Source organism: Rana temporaria, chromosome 2, assembly GCF_905171775.1.
Source record: "Rana temporaria chromosome 2, aRanTem1.1, whole genome shotgun sequence".
Classification (NCBI taxonomy): Eukaryota; Metazoa; Chordata; class Amphibia; order Anura; family Ranidae; genus Rana; species Rana temporaria.
Window position 1 is genome coordinate 392256451 of NC_053490.1, and position 16482 is coordinate 392272932.

General features: G+C 46.4%; 1 protein-coding gene across 7 annotated transcripts in view; it reads left to right on the forward strand.

The window, feature by feature from the left end:
• Positions 1-2480: 2480 nt before the first annotated feature.
• Positions 2481-16482, forward strand: part of PUM1 (pumilio RNA binding family member 1) — a 97444-nt gene continuing 83442 nt past the window's right edge. For 4 of the 7 annotated variants that reach the window (XM_040338029.1, XM_040338030.1, XM_040338033.1 and 1 more), the window contains exon 1: positions 2792-2863. In XM_040338029.1, coding sequence (XP_040193963.1) covers positions 2839-2863 — 25 coding nt within the window. In that variant the 5' untranslated portion in view covers positions 2792-2838. Of the gene's footprint in view, positions 2601-2791; positions 2864-16482 lie in introns of those variants that run through there. The other 3 variants (XM_040338031.1, XM_040338032.1, XM_040338028.1) reach the window with 3 other exon arrangements.

Below are 16482 nucleotides of genomic sequence, written 5' to 3' on the forward strand. Positions count from 1 at the left end.
AAATTTAGAGGGAGATCAGAGTATAGTTAAACTATGATCCAAATTGTCAAGTGCAAAACTGGGTCTCTGTCTCAGCTTGGCTGTGCTGTAGGCTATTCTGTTGCGCTGGGGTGTTCTTCCAACCCCGGTGCTGCAGGTGGCAGCAGTGGAGTCAAGGTTTGGGTGCTCTTTCGCAGCAGCCAATAAGGAGGGTTTGACCTCGCTGTGCATGCTGGGAGGGGTATTTATGAGGCAGGCGCCATTGGTTCTGGGTCTTCTTCTACGAGTGTGGCACCCACCTTTAGGGTGACCACATCACCACGCCCCGGCGTTATGGCTTACCTGGCCGGGGCGTGCGTGCCACGCAGTGTTCCTGGTTCTGGGACCATGTTGGCCCAGAGCATCTGAACAGCGACTGGGTCCCCACCTTTGAGGATCCCAAGCTGTATTTGCTGTTCGGTGGGGAGTCCGTCTGAGGAGCGCCATTGAGAGGCTGGCGATCCAAAAGGGCCTCGACAAACCACCGTGGATCAAGGTAGCCGGAAACTGAAGGATTGATCACCTGTCAGTCGGTATCTGAGCAACAAGTAAAGGAGTAAGGAAATCCAGGCGTAACTCATCTAAGGAGTATTATCTCCGTAACTACCAAATCAGAGAGGGTCTGTGGCAGGGGTGTCTCTCTGAAGTTCACCAAGGAGGGTCTGTGGCAGAGATTTTATCCTACAAACGTTCGAGTGATACTCTGGCTGCCAGGTCAGTGAGAGAGGCCCGTCTGGGTACGCTAAACCCACTCCGGCAGGAGTGGTGCAGGGAAAGTGTTACGCTTGGGAGCAGGACTGTTTCCCTATCATCACGCCTGACTCTGCTGGTCTCTTTCTTCTTCAACTTTACTTTCCTCACCACAAGTTTATTGTTTTTACCTGGCTGGGTAATAAAGAGCACAGCAAAGAGCACCTGTTGTGGACATTCCTTTACTTTTTCTAAATGCAATACGCATCACTCGCCCCTAGGAATTCGGAGGAGCCATGAGGTAAATGTGCCACCCAAATCAACCAGCAGCTCCTCCGGGGGTAATGCTACATATATTTTTTGGGGATATGTATCATAGCAAAAAGTAAAATATATTGCATTTTTTTCAAAATTGATGCTTTTTAGTTTATAGCGCAAAAAATAAAAAATGGGAAAGCGTTCAAAAACCACCAAAAGAAAGCTCTATTTGTGGGGGAAAAAAGGACGTCAATTTTGTTTGGGAGCCTCGTTGCACGACCGTGCAATTGTCAGTTAAAGCGACGCAGTGCCGAATTGCAAAAAAGTGGCCTGGTCTTTGATCACCAAAATGGTCCGGGGCTGAAGTGGCTAGGGCAGGGATATGCAATTAATGGACCTCTACCTGTTGCAGAACTACAAGTCCCATGATGCATAGCAAGACTCTGACAGCCACAAGCATGACACCCAGAGGCAGAGGCATGACTTGTAAACGCCAAATCTCAGAAATAGGTTCGGGTCTGTAGTGGTTAAAGTGGAGGTTCACCCTAAAAAAAAATTGCTAACAATACATTGAGAAGACTGATTACACTGTGGGTATGCTGTTTTTTTTTTTTTTCGTACATACCTCGTTATCGCTGTTTCATCCCTCGGCTTCCGGGTATGATTCTTGCTGGACTGGGTGTTTCTATTTGATTGACGTTCCTCCGACCGGCGCATACTGCGCGTCCTGACTTTCCGACAGAAGCCGAACGTCATTGCGCAGGCGCCGTATAGAGTCGGCTCTATACGGCGCCTGCGCAGCGACGTTCGGCTTCTTTCGGAAATTCGTGATGCGCAGTATGCGTCGGTCGGAGGAACGTCAATCAACTAGGAACGCCCAGACCCGCAAGAATCATACCGGAAGCCGAGGGATGAAACGGCGATAACGAGGTATGTACGTAAAAAATAAAACAGCATACCCGCAGTGTAATCAGTCTTCTCAATGTATTGTTAGAATTTTTTTTTAGGGTGAACCTCCACTTTAAGATCCGCTTTATGATTTACTGCTGTTCAGGGGATCTGGGCTTCAGAAAAATGGCCGCCTCCAACAAGAAGAAACAGGAACAATGCTGGAGGCAATTGGTAGCAGAATTGTTAATGTGGAATGTATGTTCCTTGCTAAAGAACATAAGTTGTTATGGGTAAAGTTCCACTTTGATAACTGTTTATCATACAGAGTGCTTTAGCTTTATTGAGGTTACATGAATGGGTGCTGACACTTCTAGAACATGGAAAAGTTCTCTGATATTAATGAAGAAGTACTTGTGGCGACCGAGGTCTAGCCTCACAGAGCTGTCTTTGGCACTCCTGCCCCTGTGAGGCTGCCCTGTACGAACAATACACTTTACAGTACACCGAGAGAAATCTCCCTTCATAACACTCCTAACCCTGCCTGCTTTCCCGGCAGGCCGCAGGGTTACCAAGGTAACTAGGCTCCCAGTCCTCCCTCCTCCTCTTCCCATCATGCACCGAGGCACCTCCGAGTCCCCCCAGTGCGCCGCCATGTTGTCGGAGTGATAGGCAGCGACAGGGAGACGGCTCCGGGGGCTGAGAGAGACACCGAAACAATCCGACTCCATCCTCCCGCTCCGCCTGTGAGTATAGCCTCTGTTTTGTCACCGGCCGCCGCCGGGAACCCTACACGCCCTATGGCTGCCGTTCTTTCGTTGTTTTACAGCTCCGGAAGGGGGGAGACGGGTGTTAGAAAAGGGGGCCGGTCTCTGAGGCTGGGTCCTCCCCCCCCCCTCCTGCCCATGTTTTGAGGCCTCTATTGTTACCGAGCTGGAGAATGGAGGCGACTACGTGAGGTGAAAGTTATCCGGGTGGCCCCCAATGGTGTCAGGAAGCGATGGCTGTGGTAGGGGCTGCTTGCCTTTCCCGCGTAGCTGACACATCGGGGGCTTTGTGGGGTGGTGGGCTCAGGAGGGCCTAGGACTGGCCCTGTACAGGGATCTGAGGGGAGGGGGACCCCCCCTTGGGGGCCCCTGAGGTGGTGTTTGGGGGCCCGGCTCAGTACTTGTGTGTTTCCTGCACATCACAACTAGTTGTCTGTGGGCTGAGGATGTGGTCATTCTTTGTGAATGGTGTGCCTGCACGGAGACCAGGGAGGGGGGGGGGGGGGGGGACATCTATATGTCACAGGGGGAGGGGCCACAGCTGCTCAACATTGGAGGGGATGTTGTCACTTGTTTGTGACTTAAAGGAGCATGTTTAGGGGGACAAAAAAAGGGCTAGCTTGTTATTATATATGAGGCTCCATTCACAAAGATGGTACACCACTGTCCTTTAAAGGAAACCTTACCCACTATAATGCGGATCTTGTCATATCCTCGCCAAGAAAACGTATTAAAGCTGGCCACATATAGCTTTCAGCGTTCCACTGAAATATTTTCTTGTTTAAAAGTCTGCAGCTGCTGACTTTTAAAATAAGGACAATTACCTGTCCAGGGCGCCCGCAATGTCCTCACCCGAAGTCGACCCATCCCTCTGCTCCTGGGTGGAGGCGACACCATCTTCATTAAGGGAATCAGGAAGTGAAGCTTTGCAGCCTGGTTCGCTACTCCGCGAGTTGTGCTGAACGATCTGACTGGTCCCTGCTGTCTTCTGGGACCTGTGAGTCTCCCAGAAGACAGCACGAGGCGGGGGTCGGACATGGCGTAGATCGCCGCAGATTCTACGGGGGATCTATCGCCGGAAGTTGGAGCAAATACCTGTATTAGACAGGTATCTGCTCCTCACCCTCGAAAGTTGCCAAATGTGACACTGGAGAGGGGGGAGGAACCAGAAAAGCAGAAGTTGCATTTTTGGGTGGAGCTCCGCTTTAAGAACTAAAATCTGAAAAAGTATTTTTTTTTAATATACATACACACGTACCTGCTTTGTAAACCACCTCTTCTAGGGTCCCCCGTTGTGTGATGCCCCATCTTCTCCATATGCCCCCAAAGCAACCCACTTGCTATGGGTACGAAGGTGCAGGTTTGATCCTGAGCTGGGCCGTGCGCATCTATTGCAGTATATCTCAACTCCAGCCCTCGAGGTGCCCCAACAGGTCATGTTTTCAGGATTTCCCTCAGATGAAACAGCTGTGAAACTGATCAAATCACCTGTGCACAATAATGGAAAGCTTGAAAACATGACCTGTTGGGGCGGCTTGAGGACTGGAGTTGTGAATCTATTGACACGCATACCGCGGTTTGGCCCCCCACTCCTTCCTCACTAATTTTGACTGACAGCAGCAGGAACCAATTGCTGTCACTTCTGTCTGTCAGTCCCTGAGTGCAGCCAGGCACAACGCTGGATCGATCCAGGAGTCGGCTAAGTGTTTAGATGGAGGGAGGGGCACGGGAATTCCTAATTCTTTTTTTCTTAACTTGACCTTTTCACACCCGTGCCTCCTGGCCCTTTAAGAGTTTTATGGAGGTGGGGCTTAGGAGCATGTGACCGTCGTGATTGGATGTCACGGCGGTTACATGATCCATAAACTTTTCGGTTAGGCGCCGGTGTGTCAAGAGCACACACTCTCGGTACAGCTGTTTGCACAGCGATTCACAAAAATATGCGACCCCCCCCCCCCCCCCCCCCAGTGCCAATGACCAGGTAGGGAGAGGCCACGTATTTGCTGGCGCCAAGGGGTTAATGCTGGCTCTCGGTGGATGGGTTTTAACACAGAGGCTGCATATATGCGGCCCTCTATAAACACCCTGATGCATCCTTGTGATTGACTGTCGCATGATCAGAAAGTTTCCAATCACAGTGGTCACATGACCTGAATGCCCACCTCTTGTCATCCAGAAGTTCCTAAAGGGCAGCTGCGGGAGGGCGGTTAATGGTCAATGCACACTATGTGCGGTGACAGATGTTTTACCACATAGTAAAGCGTCCTTTACCAAACGGACACTCGGAAAACGATTTTCCTATGTGTCCCGTACACACTGCAACACAGCCTAGTGCTACACTTAAATGCAGACTTGTTGCATTTTATTGCAGTGTACCAGCCCAAATCACACTGCAATGTCGGGCAGAGAAGCACGCCACTCTTACATTGCAGAGAATTAAATGTATGTTTTGTACACTTCAAATAAAGCTTGTACAAAAAAAAAAAAACATGCTGCGGTGTGTGCTGAATTGTGCACCACAGTGCCCCCTAGCCAGCCGGACACAGAAAATGGCCAGAGCATTGAATCTCTCTGGCTGCTCTGCCATTTACCCTTGTACACGTGTGAATTGGTCTTAAGGTAAAAAAATGTTTTAGCTTTAGAACTACTTTATCAGGTTCCTTTATCAGTGTGTCACAGTGCAGATGGATGAATGCTCCCCAATAGAGTATCCTGACAGCCGCCGGCGTCAGCTGTCAGAATACAATAGCCTAACAGCAGCGCCTGCATCAGATGCGAGACACTGTCCGACTGGCAATGTTCTGACAGTCTCCAACAAAACTTTGTTGAACAGTCAACAAAAAGTTGAACAGAGCCATACATAACCAATTCAGAAGGAATCTGGTGAAATCCAAGCCGTGTATGGCCAGCTTTACCTACTGGCACCTTTTTAAAATGTGTACGCTGACCTGGTCTGACTCTGATCTGTATGTTGTAGTACAGCATAATGTCCCAGTATCTGTAATGGAGCCAGGTGCTAAGTTATATCATCAGTGGCTGCCCATTGCATGAATTGAGAAGACAGCGGACCCAGAAGAGAAGGGGTATAGCATAATACCAGTGGGGATAAAGTGGTTTACAGGAAGCTCAGACCTCAGGTGGAGGAGAGCGCACAGAGAGGTAAGTGTGCGTATCATGGCAAAGGCTGGCCGACCACACTGTGGTCTAATTCCACTTCAAAGTGACTCTAAAAAGAAACAAAGAACACTAATAGTTGGACTGGGCCTCCAGCTTTACCTCTCTAGAAGAGGTAGCTCAGCCTGGAGAGTCTTCTGCAACTTCCTGAAGTGTCAGATTCCCGTGTTCCCTGCTGCATGTTGTAGTCCCTTCTGCCAGAGCCCTTTGTCACTAATAGGGCACAGTAATGATGTAGTGGGCTGTCATATGGAACCACAGTGCTTACTAGGGGGTCATGGACATCTGACACTCTTGGAAGTGTGTTGAATGCCGAGATTTTTTCTTTTTTTTGTCGGCAGTGGAGAGTGAAGATCAGTAGTTTGGGCCTTTAGAACTCCCAGGAAAGTGTTCAGTTTAATTGCAGGTACTACTTTTTAAACTTTTCTTTGGTAGCACTTCGAAGTCATTTTAATTTAAAGAAGTGACAGTTGCTTTCAGCTGGGAGGCTATGAGATTTGAAAATTTACACTTGAATAACTGAGAAATGTAGATCCTTTTTAAAAGCTGTGTGATTTGAGTCTATGGACAGGTGTAATGTACCTATAGTATCGTTTTTTTAGTTCCGCACTGAATGTGCTGATTTCGGTTTTCTTTTTCTTGGTAGCTGTCGCTAATTTGTTGACTTTATTGATCAGCCAGTTCATTTTTTCCTACTCCTAAGGTTATCTTTGTATTTTTTTGTCACAGGGGGCAAGTGCTTTGTGTCATGCTTTTGTCACAATTTGGCGGTGCAGCTCAGAATGACATCATGAGTGATCTTTTCTGCACCCAATTTTTATCTGCTATTGTCTTTGCCTGTTTGGATCCTTACATTGCTTTGTTTTCTTTCGATCCAGCTCTGTTAGTTGAGATTTGTCCATCTTTATTCTCTCTCGATGCTGTCCCCTCACATTCTTTGTTTGATGTACTACCTTACTTGTAGAGCTGTATGAAAAGCAACATATAGAATGCTCATAAAAACATTTACCATATGTACTAAAATCAAAGTACCACACCTATCATCGCTTTGGTTCTGAAATTCGCTCATAAAGAGTTAGTTGGCAACTCTAAAGCTTGAACTCCAGGCGAAAATCATTTTTTTTCGCCTGGCAGTGGGGCTGTTCCTGCACTGCACCTTTTTTTCCTTTTAGGATAGAGGAGAGCAGAGATATACTCTAACCCCCACCCCACTAGAAGTCTTAAAGGGTCACTAAAGGAATTTTTTTTTTTTTAGCTAAATAGCTTCCTTTACCTTACTGCAGACCTGGTTTCATGTCCTCATTGTTCGTTTTTGCTTTGATGTTGCTGTAATTCCTCTCTGTTCTGGACACTTCCTGGTTGTCTGTTTCCTGATCACCACAGTACTGGGAGATTTCTCACTGTGGTGACTAATCAAGGAGGTGTGATTACTGTGTCAGCACCAATCCAGTTTCGTTTTACAAAGCATCACTGCCCTCTATTGGCTCTTTGTCTCTGTACATCAGAGAACCAGGAAACAACAGCAAAAACTAAACTAAACTGTAGGTACATTATATGATTGATTTTTTATCTATTTTTAATCATTTTTAAAGGGAATCGGTTAACTATTATGTCTCTATACCCTGTAAACAGTCATTTCAGCTTAAATTTTTTTTTTCCTTTAGTGACCCTTTAAATAATGGACTGTTCCTGACATCATAAAGCCCAGAGCAGGGGAAAACTTTTTTTCGTTTTTTATGTGCGTGAGCTACTTTGAAGTTCCAATAAGAAGTCCAGCCATGATAGTGGAAGGCCTTGCTTGTACTGGAAATGTATTTGTTATTATTGACAATTGCAGAATGTCATGTAGACAATGCAGTCATTTTCAGACCAAGCCTTATTCCTACATTTCATGTAGATGTAATTCCTGTCACTAAAGTATTAAACTTTAGCTTGTGATTTCAAAGTAATTTTTAAGTTGCATCTTTCATGAAAATACCTGGTGGTCCTGCCATGAATGTCCTTGTTTAGGCAACTTCCTGTCATAGGATGTCAGTGTTCTTCCTGTCACCCAAAGTTCCCTGTCACCATGCTTCCAGTGGCGACTGCTACTTGCTGTTTCAAAGCACACTCTACTGACACGGTCCATTGTTACCGTACTCGGAGAGATGCAATACAGCCATAGTTTGGGTACATGCATGTAGACAGGAAGTGGCTGCAAAATGTATGTGGCAGATCAACAGCACAAACATAAAACAAATTGTGAAAAACAGAGAGCCTTAATTTTAGTTACAAATGTCCGGCATGCTAGTAAACTTTGACCCGAGGGCTATGAGTGGTGAACTCTTCCTGTCCGTCACTGGAACCTGCTGTAATGTACTTTGTAACTTGGCCAACAGACTGGTACGTGGCATATGTGGTCAAAGCCTTCCTTCCCTTTTTCTGCTTAGAACGGAAGAAATTGGGCCTTCTCTGTGAATTTCATGAACATTATTTGCATGGGAATATAGTTTTTAAAGGTGATCCCTGTGATTGAAAGGAGAATACCTTTACAGTTGGGGGTCCCCTCACATTGCAAGGGTGGTCAACTGTCTTAATATGGGGGCCGCAAGTTCAGCCCCCCGACATTGCCACAAGGGCCCAGTGTCAGACAGCAGACGTGCAACACGTTATGGTCAAAGACTGGGCATAATACAGGAGATGGTCAGAGCCTGCTGCTGACATTATATAGGAGTTGTTAGAGACTGGGGACACATTACATGAAACTGCTAGAGATCACTGCAGCAAGGAAATGGGTTTGGCACCAGGGGTGTCAAACTTTATTTAATCGCGGGCCACATCAGCATTGTAATTGCCTTCATAAGGCCAGTTGTATCTACTCAAAGATAGAACTTTGGGGTGCGCTGCATACAGAGTGCAGAGTTTAGGGGTGTTCTATGCACAGAGGTCAACCCCTCACTGTGTTGGTGGCTCTATTACCTCCCTGTGTAGGCAGCTCGGCCTTGCTTTTGCAGGGAGATAGTTTTCTCTCCAGGCTCTGGAGATCTGTCCCTGTCTTGTGTGTGCAGGGCTCTATTGGATTCAGGAGCTGTTAAGAGAAAAGTTATACCTTGCATGAGTGGAGAGTAGAAGGGGGGTGGAATGAAGTTCCGCCACGGTTCCCTGCTGCAAGGTAAAACGCGGAGACAAAGCCTGTCGGGCCAGATTCGGCCTGTGGGCCTTGTGTTTGACATATGTTGGGAAAGAGAAACGAGCAGTTTTACTTTCCCTGGTTCCCCGCTTCTGTGAGGGGGTCCCCTTGCAAAGACATTTTTCCCAGCCCGAAGTTCAGCATCACCACAGCTGATATTATAAGGCAGGGAAGGAAGATAATGGTTAACGGTATTTTTATTACAGCTGCTATACCGGTAAGCTTCTGCAGTTTAAAGTGAAGTCTCATTGTGCTCAACAGGAAATGCTCCAATTATTTCCTAGCAGCCATGTTGTCTGTCTGTAGTGGTCTACATTTGACAATGGAATGTTCACATGGCCACACTACAAGTTATGCAAAACATTCCAATGTCAACTATAGTGGATATCACTGCAATAATTTTGTCAAATGTGTAGGATAGTGTTGGCCTGTTGGGCCCCATTCACGGTGGCATGTTTAGCTTTTCTAAATGCAAGAGAAGTAATCTGAGAAGTACAGTAAGGGAAAAAAGTATTTGATCCCCCTGCTGATTTTTTATGTTTGCCCACTGACAAAAAAATGATCAGGCACTAATTTTATTGGTAGGTTTATTTTAACGGTAAAGGTCCATACACACGATTGGACTTTTTGACAACAACGTTCCGACAGACGTGTTTTATCGGACAATCCGACCGTGTGCATGCTCCATCGGACAATTGTTTTCGGTTTTTCAACAGACAAATGTTCGCTGTGAATGCTCTCAAACTTTCCGACAACAAATGTCCGGTGGAGGATAATCGGATCGTGCGTACACAAGTCCGTCGGACTAAAATCCAAAGTTTAAATGACAATGCTCAGAACCAATGCTAAACATCAGGCAACAATAGCAGAAGTTGCGCAAAGGGTGGCGGCAAAGAGCTGAAAAATCTCATGGTTTGGTGAATGTTGGCTGAAAAAGTTCTGCTGTGTGTGCATACCCAGTTCACGGCCAACACCCCTTCGGACCAAAATCCACAGACAAAATCCGATGGAAGTCAGATTGTGTGTATGAGGCTTTAAGGACAGAAATACAACAAAAATATCCAGAAAAATGCATTTCAAAAGTTATAAATGGATTTGCATTTTAATGTGTGAAATAAGTATTTGACCCCTTCGCAAAACATGACTGTTTGGCAACAAGGGTTTTGCCGCCAATTACTGAGGTCAGACAATGCTTGTAGGTGGTGACCAGGTTTGCACACATCTCAGGGGGGATTTTGTCCCACTCCTCTTTGCAGATCCTCTCCAAGACTTTAAGGTTTTGAGGCTGAAGTTTGGTAACTCGAACCTTCAGCTCCCTTCACATATTGTCTATGGGATTAAGGTCTGGAGACTGGCTAGGCCACTTCAGGACCTTTTTAATGTGCTTCTTCTTAAACCACGCCTTTTGTGGCCTTGGCTGTGTTTTGGGTCATTGTCATGCTGGAATACCCATCCACGACCCATATTTAATGCCCTGGCTGAGGGAAGGAGGTTCTCGCCCAAGATTTGATGGTACATGGCCCTGGCCATAACTCCTTTGATGCACTGAAGTTGTCCTGTCCCCTCAGCAGAAAAACACCCTCAAAGCATGTTTCCACCTGTTTGATGGTGTTTTTGGGATCATAGGCAGCATTTCTTCTCCTCCTCCCAAACATTGGGGATCAAATACTTATTTCACTCATTAATATGCAAATAAATGTACAACTTTTTTAAAAGCGTTTTTATGGATTTTTTTTTGTTTTGTCTTTCACTGTTAAAATAAACCTACCATTAAAATGATAGACTGATCATTACTTTGTCAGTGGGCAAACATACAAAATCAGCAGGGGATCAAATACTTTTTCCCCTCGCTGTGTAAACTACTTTTATGCCTCCTAAGGTGCCTTGTTTATGCGTTTTTGGATAATTCTGATTTAAGGGAGGTTTCGATGCTCTTTGCTGTGTTTACATGTATAGCCATGAGTAGAGTATCTGAATCCTGGACACAGATTATTATTTTTTTTTTATCTAAACACCGCTAAACTGACCACCTAATACAGGTAAAAGAACCACTGAAAAATCATCACCTGCATTTATTTGTGTTTAGAAGCGTCCTATAAATGCAGGTTTTACAGTGCCGGTGTGAATGAGGCCTAAAAATTCAGATCTTGTAAACGGATTCATTTAATCACACAGTTGGATGATGGCACTGGTTTTATAAAATAATTTCCCTCTGAGAATGTAAATGTTGCTTGTGGCTTCCAGATGATGATGGTGGTGGGGTGTGAATTTCTCCCTAGTAACACATTTTACAGAAAATGATGGTGTGGTCTGGAAAGAAATAGAAGTGTGCTATTTACGTAGTTTCATACATGTGTCTGCTATCTGCTGGCGCTGATGTAAAAACAGGAAATCTAGCACCTGACCATAAAGCTTTTCTAAAAATCTGATACGTTTCTTGTTGTAACTGCAGACATTGATACTATTTCAACTCAGGGGCTAACAGTGGCTATACTTCTTTTTTTTTTTCTTCTAAACATTTGAGAGTCCTCTTTGTGTTCACGATTTGCATGGTTGGCAATTTTTCATATACTTTTAAGCACCGAGCAGGATTCTAATATGCAGATAGGTTAAAAGTCACATCCACCCCAATCTGATAAGACAAGGTTCCGTGGTTGCTGTCATGTTGAATCATTTGCTGGCTTATTGTATCTCTTGGACTTTGGTTGAGAGAAGGTTCCAAACCGCTTTCCATTATGCCCAGCTACTCGGGCCTTGAGAAGTCAGATAATAGTGTCATATTCCCATGAGAGATTCTCCATAATTAAAAATAAATAAGTGAAACCTTTTGTTATGGCCTTCTAAAGGGAATATGTGATATAAATGAATTTGGAGAAATGTTACTATTATATTAAAAAGGAAGTAAACCCTCTTAAAATAATCCAGAAAAAAAAAACACCGGCAAGAGATAGGCATAATGAGCTAGTATGCATAGCATACTAGCTCATTATGTGGCACTTACCTGAAATCGAAGCCCCCGAAGTGCTCCTTGTTCCCCTCCGCCATGTCCCCTCGGAGCTTCTTCCTGGTATCAGCACTAGTGGTGCAATGAATCACCATTGATCCGTGATCCGAATGGGTCACCCCCTTCAGATCGGCACGCTATGCGATCCGCGGATTGCCTTAGCGGCCATAGTGTTGGGAAAGGCCGCGGCTTCGGCCTAGTTCCGGAGCCGCGGCCATCTTGGTACACCCGTCGGCGGCCCTCCTCTCTGTGTACACCCACAGAGGAGGAGGAGCCCGCGGTCGAGGGACACACAAGCCGTTGTCTGAGGTCTGGAAGTGCAGTGTAAGCAATTTTTTAGTACAAGAACGCTATGTTGTCATCTGTAAAATAACGTGACTAAAGAACAGCTGAAATGCTTGCTTTTGGTGGCATTGTTGTTCCAGTCTCCTTGGCAGTGCTGGTCATCTGCCAAAAACCTTGGGCATTTGGTCAAGTGAACATATTGATGAGGGGTCTGCACTGAGGGGTTACTCTGTCTGCCTGTACTTCTGGGGGTTACTCTGTTTGCCGTCTTTACTACTGTGGGGGGTGTCTGCACTGAGGGGGGGGGGGGGGGTCTGTACTGAGGGGGGGGCTATAATTGGGGGGGGGGGGGGTTGGATGACACCATTTTTTTTTTTGCACTGGGTGACACCAACCCTAGTGACGAGACTGCAGTGGGGGAGATGTGGATATTACGTTTTTTTTTTTTTTTTTTTTTGATCCGTTGCACCCCTAATCAGCGCTGTGATTGGCCGGAGCCACAATGACGTCACTCCCGCGCGGGGAATGATCCCATTCATTATGCCGTGACGCTCAATTTTTTTTTGTCAAGGTACAAAAATTCAGGATGGAGTCTGTAACGGCTACCCACTGGTGTGAGGGTCTCAGCCGCTGGAGACGTCCTTTTCCCTGGCAAGCTGCGATATGCAGGTACCGCCGGTATATCCCATCGAACGCCCTTCCAAGAAACGAGACAGACTACGTTTGCAGAGTCAAGCAGGACTGACTTTTAATGCCACATTTTTCTTCCTTATATCTGGTTACAAACTGTACAGAAACAAATGACACCCCCCCCCCCCCCCCAAGGGGGCCTTCAATACACACACTTTGAAAGAATGACCTTCCCTTGAGCCAATCAGCCGCTAGCCGTTTCGGCTCCTCAACTTAGCTTGATCAGACAATAGAATTCAATTAACCTTTAAAACAATTATCACTCGCACATAATCCCCATCAGCATACACCTCACAGGGGGGCTGTTACCTCCACAAAAGAGTTCATTAGCTATGCAAAGGGAACATTGGCATTCAGCAATGAAAGAGACTTGTCCAATTAACCCTTTGAGCTCAGAATACAATGTGGTACATCCAATTGTGACAAGCCATGCAGTTCCTTGTAAGTCCTCCCTGCATGAAGACTATAACTGTCCCGGCAGCATGCATATGTCCGTTACAGAGTCTATTCGCTCGGTGATAGCGGCACTCCATCAGGGGGACTTCATGGAGTCCTTGGATATCATGGACGCGTACCTGCATGTTCCGATATGCTCAAAGCACCAGAGATTCTGCGCTTTGTGGTCGGGGAGGACCACTTTCAATTTGTGGCCCTCCCGTTCAGCCTGGCATCAGCACCACGGGTTTTCACCAAGGTGCTGGCCCTGCTGAGGCAGCGAGGGATCGCTATCGTGGGGTATCTGGACGACCTTCTCCTGAGAGCTTCCTCAGGATTAGAAGGGGACGTGTCTATCACTTGTCGGGCTCTCCAAGAGTTCGGCTGGCTTCTGTATATCCAGAAGTCGGTGTTGGTTCCGTCTCTGCGTCTGGAATACCTTGGGCTAGTCCTGATTTCCGCTGAGGCGAGAGTTTTTCTCCCAACGGAGAAACTCCAGACACTGCATTTTTTCGGTGCAGCAGCTGTTGACCCAGACGTGGTCATCTCTTCAATTTTGCCCAATTCCACACCAGGGAACTACAGAAGGATATTCTGTCACATTGGGACAAGCTCCCGTCTTCTCTGGATTACCAGATTCGGTTGAGTCAACTGGTCAAGTCTTCCCTGGTGTGGTGGCTGAGGACTCCGGTGCTTCGGACCGGGAAGTCATTTCTACCTTGCCACTGGACCGTGGTCTGGCGGATGCCAGCCTCTCCGGTTGGGGGTACGTTTGGGGCACCCAGTCAGCCCAGGGGCGCTGGTCTCAGGAGGAGTCCCGCCTGCCAATCGATATACTGGAGTTCCGAGCAATCAAGCTGTGCCTTGCCAGGTGGTCCCTGGATTTGCAGGGCCGACCGGTCAGGTTCCAGTCCGACAACGCCACGGCCGTGGTGTAAGTCAACCATCAGGGGGGCACACAGAGTTCGGCTGCAGCGACGGAGGTCGCGCACATCCTTCCGTGGTTGCGCACATCATTCCATGGGCCAAAAGGTCCATTCCGGCTCTATCGGCCTTGTGCATTCCGGGGGTACTGAATTGGCAAGCCGACTTCCTAAGTCGCCAAACGCTAGACAGAGGAATGTGGTCACTCCACCCGGAGGTGTTTCAGAGTCTGTGCCCAAAGTGGGGCACTCCAGACGTGGTCCTTCTAGCATCCCGTCTCAATCAGAAGGTGCCACGGTTCGTGGCCAGGTCCAAGGACCTGTGGGAGGACGCGTTGGTGGCACCTTGGGATCACTATCGCCTGATTTACGCCTTCCCTCCTCTGAAGCTTCTTCCTCACCTGCTGCGCAGAATGGAAGCCGAAGGGATTCCAACAACTGTGCTCTTTCTCCATTTAATTTTTTTAACCTGATGCAGAAAAAGCAAATAAAGTGCACATAGCCTGCTACAGTGCCTTGAAAAAAGTATTTATACCCCTTGAAATTGTCCACATTTTGTCACGTTACAGCCAAAAATGTAAATGTATTGTATGTGATAGACCAGGGTTCTCCAAACATTTTAAACAAAGGGCCGTTTTTTTGTCTTTAGGAGGGCCAGATTGTGGCCAGCAGGAGTAGAAATTGTCTTGGCATCAGTGGGAGTAAACATCACCACATTTGGTATGGGAGGGGGGGGGGGGGGGGGAAGGAATATTGCCCCATTGTTGGTATCCTAGGGAAGAATAGAGCCCTCTGTGGGAAAAATGGTGCTCCATTTTTGGTATCAGTGGGAGGAATAGTGCCCAAGGGCCGCGTAAAGGCAAGCAAAGGGCCGCAGTTTGGAGACCACTGTGATAGACCAACACAAAGTGGCACATAATTGTTAAAGCGGGGTTCTAACCACAATTAGCATTTTTTAAATGTATGTCCTTTCATCATGCGTTTTTATAATATAAATCCGGTCACTTACTATTTTACAATCAGCCGCCGCTCCGCATAGTTATTCAAAAAAGATAGTTTATAAAACTATGTCCACACCGTTGTCATTTTGCTTGTGGGCATTGTGAAGCCCACAAGCACTTCCTGGAAGTCTTGGATGGGGAGTGATAATTAGGTAGCGGACTGCATCCTGGGAAATGATGACACACATTTCCCAGAAGCATTAGAGGGAGGTGATGTCCGAATCCTAGGTAATTCCAAAGGCAGATTTGTTTTTTTTAGGTCTAATGAGTACAATAATGAAAAACAACATTTTGGGATGGAAACTCCACTTTAAGTGGAAGGAAAATGATAAATGTTTTTCAAAATTATTTACAAATATGTGAAATATGTGAAAAGTGTGACAAATACTTTGTAGAGCAACCTTTCGCTGCAATTACAGCTGTAGGTCTTTTTGGGGATGTCTCTACCAGCTTTGCACATCTAGAGTGAAATGTTTGCACATTCTTTTTAAAATAACTCCAAGCTGTCATATTGGATGGAGAGCGTCTGTGAACAGCAATTTTCAAGTCTTGCCACAGATTCTCAATTGGATTTAGGTCTGGACTTTGACTGGGCCACTCTAAACTTTTGCAGACTCTAACAGGTTTTCTTCTAAGATTTCCCTGTATTTGGCTCCATCCATCTTTCCATAACCTCTGACCAGCTTCCCTGTGCCTGCTGAAGAAAAGCATTCCCACAACATGATGGGGATGGTGTGTTCAGGGTGATGTCCAGTGTTTGGTTTTTCGCCACACAGCATTTTTCTTTTGGGCCAAAAAGTTCAATTTTGGTCTCGTCTGACCAGAGCACCTTCTTCCACATGTTTTCGGTGTCCCCCCACAAGCCACTGTATGTATTTTGTATCCTTGTTCAGTTTGCATCGGCTGAAACTTACTTTGGACCAGCGAGGCTTAAAGGGATTGGGGGAGAAAAGGGAAGTGGCACCTAAGTGTGGAGGTTAAAATACATTTATTCCACAAGGATTAAAAATCACTTGGACTTGGAAGATGTAAGCAGGTTACAGGGAAGAAATTGCCAATGCCATCAATTGGGGGGTTAACTTTCATTGCCATGACCACCAATGCGTAGGATGGAGAGGGTTAACTTTTTACAGCGACTGACCACCAAAGTGTGGTTGGTGGGTGGGCTTATCGTGCTGGA